The 10048-nt window shown below is 52.5% G+C and overlaps 1 protein-coding gene across 1 annotated transcript in view; it reads left to right on the plus strand.

Annotated features, from left to right (window-relative positions):
* LOC114894256 (fer-1-like protein 4) overlaps positions 1-9478 on the plus strand; it is a 46698-nt gene extending 37220 nt beyond the window's left edge. Inside the window, 12 exon segments of the mRNA XM_029220803.1 lie at positions 3871-3998; positions 4185-4355; positions 4776-4925; positions 5508-5636; positions 6155-6259; positions 7439-7537; positions 7775-7843; positions 7845-8012; positions 8569-8785; positions 8787-8825; positions 8913-9010; positions 9117-9478. Of these exon segments, the coding sequence (XP_029076636.1) occupies positions 3871-3998; positions 4185-4355; positions 4776-4925; positions 5508-5636; positions 6155-6259; positions 7439-7537; positions 7775-7843; positions 7845-8012; positions 8569-8785; positions 8787-8825; positions 8913-9010; positions 9117-9306 (1563 nt within the window). The 3' untranslated portion in view covers positions 9307-9478.
* Positions 9479-10048: the final 570 nt, after the last annotated feature.

A 10048-nucleotide genomic window follows, 5' to 3' on the forward strand; every position in this document is an offset into this window, starting at 1 on the left:
CAAAGCTATACAGACAAAATCTCACACAGAAGCATACACATACACACAAAAAAAGGAAAAGGAGAAAGAATAATAAATCTCGCTCTCAAGTCCACCTCCTTAATTTGGGATGATTCGTTGTCTATTCATGTATTCCACAGATGCAGGTACATCAAGTTGATTGTGGAGCTTTAATCCGCTGCTTTTGCGGCTGCTGGGAGAGATTTCCCTTTCTCTTCTTTGTTCTCACAGCTCCCAGGGGCTCAGCTTTGGATTTGGCCCCGCCTGTGCGTGTAGGTCGCCGGAGGGCGTCTGTTCTTTGCTCAGACAGAACGGGGTTAAAGGAGCCGCTGATTCGGGGGCTCTGGCTCACTCAGGCCGGGGGTAGGGAGGGTCACGGAGTGCGGGGCGAGCCTGCAGCGGCAGAGGCCAGCGTGGCGTTGCACCAGCCTGAGGCGCGCCGTGCGTTCTCCCGGGGGAGTTGTCCCTGGATCCCGGGACCCTGGCAGTGGCGGGCTGCACAGGCTCCCCGGAAGGGGTGTGTGGATAGTGACCTATGTTCGCACACAGGCTTCTTGGTGGCGGCAGCAGCAGACAGCGTCTCATGCCCAGCTCTGGGGTCCGCGCTTTTAGCCGCGGCTCGCGCCCGTCTCTGGAGCTCCTTTAAGTGGCGCTCTTAATCCCCTCTCCTCGCGCACCAGGAAATAAAGAGGGAGGAAAAAGTCTCTTGCCTCTTCGGCAGGTCCAGACTTTTCCCCGGACTCCCTCCCGGCCAGCCGTGGCGCACTAACCCCCTGCAGGCTGTGTTCACGCCGCCAACCCCAGTCCTCTCCCTGTGCTCCGACCGAAGCCCCGCCCGCTGCGGCGGGGAGCAGACAAGCCTCTCGGGCTGGTGAGTGCCGGTCGGTCCTGATCCTCTGCGCTGGAATCTCTTCGCTTTGCCCTCCGCACCCCTGTTGCTGTGCTCTCCTCCGCGGCTTCGAAGCTCCCCCACTCCGCCACCCGCAGTCTCCGCCCGCGAAGGGGCTTCCTAGTGTGTGGACACTTTTCCTCCTTCACAGCTCCCTCCCGCTGGTGCAGGACCCGTCCCTATCCTTTTGTCTCTGCTTATTCTTTTTTCTTTTGCCCTACCCAGGTACGTGGGGGGTTTCTTGCCTTTTGGGAGGTCTGAGGTCTTCTGCCAGCGTTCAGTAGGTGTTCTGTAGGAGTTGTTCCACGTGTAGATGTATTTCTGGTGTATCTATGGGGAGGAATGTGATCTCCACGTCTTACTCTTCCGCCATCTTCCCGGAAGTAAATAAATTTATTTAAAAAAAATCTTTTAAATGCAATGCTGAGCTTCCAAGAAAGTAAAAGATTTTAGAGTGGAAAAAAAAAACCAGAATAAAAGCAGGAACTGCTTTAAAACGTACCCAGGATTTTGTGCTTATCCATGTTTGGTGAAGCCAACAGATCAGGAGATGGTTGCCATTGAAAAGATAGTCTGTTGTTTCAATTTTCTGGGGGGGGGGCGGGTGCATGCTGTACCCTGCAGGGCCACACGGGGAAGCATGAGGGCCAGTCCAGAGGCAGAAGGAGGAAGGGAAGTGTGAGGGCCAGAGCCTTTATTGTGGTTTCTGCAGGAAAGGCAGGGCAAGGCAGTGTAAGCAGGCTTAGGATTGGCTAGTTTGAATAATTCCTGTGGGCTCTGGGGTACGGGGGCTGTCTCACTGTCTCTTGTTGTCTGGAACCTGGCCCTGAGGATGATTAGGGCAGAGGAATATTACTTCCTGGAGTATAAGAGCCAGATAGAGGAGGTGGTTGGACATTGTATGGGCTCTAGATTGGTTGGTTTGTATATGAAAGGTGCTCTGGCAGGTGTGTTGTTTGCTAACTCTAGGAATTAGTACCCCTGACAGGTGCAATTTCTCCCGGGCCAGTATGGCTCCAGATACCACAGCATCAAGATTACAGAAAACAGGAAAATATAGTTAATAACAGGGACCTAGGGAAAAGCAATGCTAAAGCTGGCTTTCCCCACACTTACTGCTGACCTGCGAAACCTCATCTTCCTCGTGGATGGTTGACAGGCAGTGAGGACAGAAGATGAAGTCCTGGGGCTACCTAGGGCAGGAGTTTGACTGAACGGCCTTATGTAAAGTGGAGGCCCCAAAATTACACCCTCTGCATAAGGATGAACAAAAATAGGAACTTGAAAGGCAGAAGGAGACACCAAGGAAACTTGCCTGTCTTAAACTTGGCATTGGTTAGAGGGGAAAAAGTTTCCCCTAGCATCCATGACCACAAGCTGGCTCTAATACAGTTCAGGGCCTGAGTTCCCACCATCTGTGTGATCCCCAAAACCTCAAGTGGAGGATTTATTTTAAAGTGGCTGCAGGTTGGTAGTTTGCCTAGGAAACTGGCAGGAGTGAAAACAATCTCTCTCTGGCAGAGAACACCCACAACAGCCCCTCAGCATGAGTTAAACCAAATATGAATCATGATTAAAAAGTACTGAAATATAAAGAAAAAAGCCACCATGGGAGGGTGGGAGGGAGACGCAAGAGGGAGGAGATATGGGGATATATGTATACGTATAGCTGATTCACTTTGTTATAAACCAGAAATGAACACACCACTGTAAAGCAATTATACACCAATAAAGATGTTTAAAAAAAAAAAAGTCACCATGGGTAAGAATTAGCAAAAATAACAACACATTCAGACCCCTAAGGTCGTTGATATTGGAATGACTAGATAGAGAATGTAAAATAAGTATATATGAAATGTTTAAAGAAATAAAAGAATGAATTTGAAATGAGCAAGGAACAAGAGACTATTAAAAATAAACAGCAAGTTGAAAGGCCCAGTTAGAATGTTTAGAAATTAAAAGTGTAATGTTTTTAAATTTAAAACTCAATAATGGAGCAAAAAATTTGAACAGTCACTTCACAAAAGCAAATATATATATAAGGCCAATAAGCACATGCAAAGATGCTCAACATGCTTCATCAGCAGGGAAATGCAAGTTAAAACCACAATGAGCTACAATTTCACAAGCGCTAGATTGACGAAAGTCAAAAGACTGACGATACCAGGTGTGAAAGATGTGGGACAACTGGAACTCTCATACATGGCAGGTAGGAGTGTAAAAAGACTAAAAATATATTGCTGTGTATAAATTATACTTCAGTAATTTATGCGTAAGTTCTGAATTTACTTAATTACGTAGTTATCAAAAACAGAAAAAGTAAGTTTACTAAATATAGTTTAAACCATGCAATATAGTGCTATATATTGCTTAGGGACGTATGTATATGTAGTAAAAGTATTTTTCCTTTTTTTTTTCTGTGAGTGAGAAACCCCAAATAAAGGGTCTGGCTACTTCAGGGATGAAAAAGGAATTAAGTCAGTTCAGGGGACTCAGGGGACTCAGGGGACATTTGTCGGTAGTGTTTAATTTATGAAACTGGGCACACACATGCTCATTGTATTATTTTTTAATACAATTAAAAAATTGTAATTATTTTTATTTAGTTAAAATATTCTTAATTTAAAAAGTAAAAAAAAGGAATAAAATGTAAAATATGCTCATTGTAAAAAAATGAAGGTCAAACAATATGGAAAGTTACAAATTGAATAGTAAGATGTATAAGGGTATACATCTTTCCACATATTTTCTGTTTCATTATATCTTTTGTTATACTTACTTGTATGTCTTAAGTATTTCAATAATTAATTTAAAAGTAAATAAAAGTCATCTTGTGCAACCTCTCAGCTAACTCCTTGAGGTGGAAGATCTCTCCCTGGTAACTTCCTGTTTACACTCAATCGGAGATTAGGTCCGGCAAGAGCCACCTTGGGTTATGACAATGACATTTCTTTCATTTCCACCCCATACTGTCTCCCTAGGCTACCAACCTGGCTCCTGCCGACGCCAACGGCAAAACAGACCCCTATGTGGTGGTGAGCGCTGGCTGGGAGCGGCTGGACACCAAGGAGTGCTACATCCTCAAGTAGCTGAACCCCATCTTTGGAGAGTGAGGCTGGGCCCTGGGCTTGGGAATGGAGAGCAACTTTGCCATCCCGCCCTGTGGCTCTCACTCAGGCAGCTGATGTGGTGTGGGGGAATGGACAGAAGCTGTTGAGTCCCCTCACACCCCTACCCCTCACAAGACCACCTCCTAGGGTGTGGAGGTGTTCTCCTCACGCTCTCTCCTGGCCAGGGCCCTAGAGCTCAGCATCTCTCTCCCTGCTGAGCCAGAGTTGACCGTGGCTGTGTTTGATCATGACCTCGTGGGTTCTGATGACCTCATCAGAGAGACCCCCTTTGATCTGGAAAACCGATTCTATAGCCACCACAGGGCGAACTGTGGGCTGGCGTCCCAGTATGACGTGTGAGTCCAACAGGGCCCTCAGGAGTCATTCTAAGTCTGACCAAAGACATTCAAGTTCGCATCCCACCTGTCTGTCCAGATCCTTCCATTTCATAGAAGGGGACTCCCCTGCGACCAAGACATTATAGCTTACTGGTCAAGAAATGGGCCTGGGGGTTGGGATCCTGTAACTAATAAGTCACTTGGCTTTCCTGAGCTTCAGTTTCCTCATCTGAAAGACGGGTAATATCAGTATCTCCTTCATAGGAGCACCTGCCATGCATATTTGATTTTCACCGTTACCGTAAGCGAGGGCTAACCTGTCCCGCAGAGGAGTTACAAACCTGGATCCCAAGTCCTCAAGGGCACCCATCCCTGCGCCTGTGCCCAAGTACGTTCATATGCTGGATCCAACTGAGGCACATTCCTTTTCTGCCACAGGGATGGCTACAGTGCCTGGCGTGACGCATTTCAGCCTTCGCAGATCCTGGCGGTGCTGTGCCTACCCTGTGGCCTCCCCCCACCTGAATACCGAGCCGGGGCTGTCAAGGTGGGCAGCAAACTCTTTCTGACACCGCCAGAGACCCTGCCCCCAGGTACCAGCCCCTCTCCGCTGCACAGTCCAGAGGGAGCAAGATGGAAGAACAAGGTACAGGGGGACCCTGGTGCCCAGCCTAGTGTGCCCCACAAAGAGCCCGCCTCCCTCTGCAAGCAGAGGAGCTGAGTTTTGGCTGAGTAAGGATGATAGTGGAGAGAAAATGGTCTTTGTTGGTGAGTGTGAGATCTCCAGGGAGCCCTAGCGAACCCCTCAGAGCCATAGCTAATTGGGGACACAGGGGTCCCATACAACGTAAAATATGGATGCAGAATTTAGCTCATGCTTCATGTATGGCCAGTGGTCTGTTCTCTAAACAAGGTCTGCACAGAGGCCACAAAGCCTCCAACCCCACTGTCCCCCTGACTGCTGGCTTTTCACTGGCAAAAGTTGTTAGAGCTTTCTGTGCATTGTGGACTTGCCCTCCCAGCCCGTGGGTTTGTCGGATGCAGCTGCCTCAGCCTAGAGCGTCTACTGAGGGCAGGGGGAGGAAGGGAGGAGAGTTGGGAACTGTGCGGAACCCAAGCTCACACACCTCTTGTTGCAGGTAGTGGGGACTCCGAGGTGGCAAGTGAGGTCCCCGAGGAGCCCCAGGCATTGCTGGTGCTGCGGCGCTGGCAGGAGACGCCTGGGCTTGGGATCCAGCTGGTACCTGAGCACGTAGAAACACGGCCCCTCTACCATCGCCGCAGCCCAGGGCTGCTGCAGTTGAAGGAGGGCTCAGCACCCAACCCCAGAACCCCAGGACTCCCACCTGGTCCTGGACCTGGGACCCCAGGACGCCCTTTCTCCAAGACCTCCACCTGGGCACTGCCACTTTGGACTTTGGCTCCTGATCCTCGTGCCCAGCATCCCCACTCCAGTCTTGGACTTCCATCCTGGACCCCATACCCACACCCTGGACTCTGGTTCTGAAGGATCCACACCCCTGGGCCACCAAGGCTCAGACCTGGCACTCCCAACCTGACCTCTACCCCAGATTCCTAGGATCTGGACCTGGGAGCACTAGATCTTACTTTTGATCTCAGCCTTCCACTTCTGGGGCCTCATCTCTGAACCCTCAGGCTAACATCAACCCTGGAATTCCCAGTTCAGACTCCACCTTCATCCTCATACCCCAGGATCTGCCCTCTTGACCCCAGCTCTTCTCTCCACCTGGGTGGGGTAAGGCACAACCTCTGGCCACAGGGCCGTTAGCGGGGTGGGACCCAGCAAGACCCTTTAGCCTCTTCCTGTGCCCCCAGGGATCCCTTCATGTGTGGATTGACATCTTCCCCGGAGATGTGCCTGCCCCACCTCCAGTTGACATCAAGCGTCGGCAGCCAATCAGGTAAGAGAGAGTCCTGGTCCATCCTCCCATGGGGTGGGCACATCTTGGACAGCCCACATCTTGGACAAGGGCTCTCTGAAAACCTGTGCAAGGGCCCCCATGAAGCAGGCAGAGCTGATCCAGGCTTCAGATAGGTGAGCCGTTAAATTCCCTTTTTTTTTTCATAAGCCATTGTGAGTTGGGTGTCTGTCACTTGCAACTAAAACAGTCCAAATACCAGTTAACCCCCTTTTGACCTGAGCTACTCTGAGTGGAGGGTGTGTGCACTTCAGATGTCAGCAATCTGTCACTTTCTACCTCTGGGCTCTGCTTTCCTTGGTGTCACTGTCATGGAGACATGCAGTCTGGGGTCCAAGTGGCTTTTAACAGTGGAGGCTTACATCTTACCAACCGGACTACTTGAGCAGGAAAAAAAAACACGTCTTTCCCAGTTAGAGCAAAAGTCTCGAGCTGACTCTCATTGTACCAGCTTGGGTCAAATGCTGATTCCTGAACCAACCTTTGTGATCAGGGAGCTGTAATGCATTGACTGGCCAGTCCTGGGTGATGTCGTAGGTGATATACCAACCTCTGGAGCCAGAGAGGGGTTGGTCCGCCCCACCAGGATAACACAGACTGACAGTAGTGGGGGTGGAGTGGGAGTCACCAACAGAAAATCAGAGTGCTGTCAACAAGAGAGGGGAAATTGATACGGGGCAAAAGAAAACAATAGATATCCAGGAAACCTCATGACAGACAAGGACAGGGCTATTTGGGGTAGGATCAAGAATGTCACAGCCCTTCCTTCTGTCCCCCAGGGGCTGCGTGCTGTCATCCCCACTTGGTGTCTCTCTGCAGACTGTCTCTGCCTGCACAGCACTTTGGCTTGTGGTGGCTCCAGCTCTGCATCTGATGCTTTTTGAGTCGACCTTTCAGGGTCTTGATTCCAAATTTATGGGCGGGAGAAGCCCATTGGCCCAGCTTGGGTCAGCAGACCATTCCTGGTGCCATCCGGGGGGATGGGGGTGGTCGGTGATACCTGGGGCTGTCCCTTCAAGGGACCACAGACATCCTGATCACCCGGCTGGGCACACATCAGGTGCTCAATGCATGTCAGTGGCCCTGGCCCAGGTCCTTCCTGCAGCCCCTCCCAGGACCCCTCTCGAGAGTCTGAAAACCCTCCCCCAATACATCCCTCAGCTATGAGCTCAGAGTCATCATCTGGAACACGGAGGATGTAGTTCTGGATGATGCAAACCCACTCACTGGAGAGATGTCGAGTGACATCTACTTGAAAAGGTAGGCCTACAGGCCTAGCGGGCACATGGCTGTGCACTGAGGTGAGATTTCAAACAGGGGCTTGGGCCCTGGGCTGAGCCAGAGCTTTGTCCCCTAAGCCCTCGATGGCGCCCGGAGCTGGGTGGAGGGACCAGTCTGGTGGTGAGTGGAGGGGCAGGCTAGGTGAGGAGCCGGTTTCTGGGCTCCGTCCAGCACGGATGCCCATCCCCTCCGCCTGCACCTTTCCCCTGGCTCCAGCTGGGCGAAGGGGCTGGAGCAAGACAAGCAGGAGACAGACGTTCACTTCAACTCTCTGACAGGGGAGGGAACTTCAATGGCGCTTCGTGTTCTGCTTTGACTACCTGCCCACCGAGCAAGAGGTGAACGTCCGTTGCTGGCCTGGACCCTTCACCCTGGAGGAAGCCGAGTTCCGGCAGCCGTCTGTGCTGGTCCTGCAGGTCTGGGACTATGACTGCATCTCGACCAACGAACGACTTCCTTGCTACTGCTTAGCTGCCCTCCTACCTCAACCCCTGGCCCCGATTTCTGCCCTCATTGCCCTGTCCCCTCTCTCCTGGGTTCCCTACTCTAACCCAATCCTCAATCCTGGATTTCAGACTCTAGGTCTGCTTTCTGGCCTAATTACTGAACTTATTCAGCTCTGAGCACCAAAACCTCCATTTCCACCCAAATCTCCCACTCAGTCCTCTAATTTGACCTGAGCTCGGGTTACACTGGACTCTTGACTCCATGGCCTTTAGTCCCTGCTTTGGCGGTCTGGTCCCATCCTTGGGCCCTGTATCATCAGGGTCTGACAACCTGCTGACATTTGGGCTGTGGTGTGTGGTCCATAGCTGGGGCCTGACTGCCACATTCTAACTTTGGATGCCCCGATTTACAGTCCCGCTGTGCTGCCCCTCCCCCAAGATGCTCTCAGCCATCTTGTCACTTTCTACCTCTGGGCTCGGCTTTCCTTGATGTCACTCTCAGGGAGGGAGGTTGGTTCAGATAGACCTTGAGCTCCTGCCTAACCCAGAGAACTCTGGACCTGCAGGATCCTTGGAGCTGCAGCTACCGGACATGGTGCGAGGGGCCTGGGGCCCCGAGCTCTGCTCCGTGTGGCTGGTCCGGGACGGGGCCGGGCCAAGGCGTAATCTGTTTCGCTGCCGCTGCTTGCGGGGCTGGTGGCCTGTAGTGAAGCTGCGGGTGCTGGAGGCTCAGGCTGTCAAGAAGAGGAAGAAGAGGAGGAAGGGCCGGCCAGAAGACTTAAGAGTTCTCGGACTCAGGAGGCAACGTCTACATCCTCACGGTGGGTGCGGCCAGGGCAGGAACCGGGCCAGGCAGGGGCCAGGCCTGAGCCGGCCTAAGAACTTGGCTTCCGTCGCCCCTTTTCCAGGGGAAGGTGGAGGCTGAGTTTGAGCTGCTGACTGTGGAGGAGGCTGAGAAACGTCCAGTGGGAAAGAGGCACAAGGAGCCAGAGCCCTCGGAGAAGCCCAAGGGTGCGGGCAGTGCGGTACAGGAGGCGGGGCCAGAGCCTGGGGGAGGGGGGAGGGGGCAGCCGGGGGGCTTCCTCATCATTCCGACACCACCTGCTTCCCCGCAGCTGTCCCGAAACCTCCTTCAACTGGTTTGTGAACCCGCTGAAGACCTCCGTCTTCTTTGTCTGGCGCCGGTGCTGGCGCATCCTGCTGCTGCTGGCGGCGCTGATCACTGTCTTCCTCCTCCTCATCTCCTACACCAGGCCTGGCCTGATCAGCCAGGTCACCGTCCGCCCCCTCCACCGCCCCTGACTGACCTTGGACACTCATCCCGTAATGCCAGCTCCTCAACTCCTGCCCCTGGTGTCCTTCCCACCAACAGGAACCATCCTGGTGTTCCCTGCTTTCTCTGTGTAAACCTTATGAGGTATCCGCCCTGTCCCCTGAACACATGCTGCAGATAATAAATGACACTAGGGGCAGAGAACAGATGTGTTCTTGGGTGGCCTCGGGCGCATGAATGCACAGAATGGGAGGCTGCCCATGTGGCCCTGCTGCCGGGAAGAACAGGGCCCCGTGGCGGGTCACAGCCGAGGAGCCCTGGCCACCGAGGTGTCAGGCCCTCGAGCAGCCCACCTGCTGCGCCTGCTCTTGCCAGCGGCTGGGTCCCTCTCACCCCATCTGCTGTGGCTTCTGCTGCTCCATGGCAGCTAAGCCCTTTATGTGCTCCGTGAACCTGTACCGACCCTGAGAGGAGGCAGATCACTTAGGACACTTGACTGCAAGTGACAGAAATCCTAACCCAAGCTGGCTTAAGCAAAAAGGGAATTTATTGGCTTACACAGCTGTAATTCCCAGGAATTGGTTGGCTTCAGGTGCTGTTTGTCTCAGGGTTCAAACAATGTCACCAGGACTGGTTCTCTGCCTGAGCTTGGCGCTGCAGTCCTCAGGGGAAGTTCATTTGCAGACAGGGTCTCTCCTCGGAAGTGCAGGACGGCTGCAGCAACCTCACGTCTCCCCATACTCATGTCCGGAAGGAAAGAAAGCTTTCCTA

The sequence above is a fragment of the Monodon monoceros genome, unplaced genomic scaffold, assembly GCF_005190385.1.
Source record: "Monodon monoceros isolate NGI ecotype Baffin Bay Population unplaced genomic scaffold, NGI_Narwhal_1 Super_Scaffold_13, whole genome shotgun sequence".
Classification (NCBI taxonomy): Eukaryota; Metazoa; Chordata; class Mammalia; order Artiodactyla; family Monodontidae; genus Monodon; species Monodon monoceros.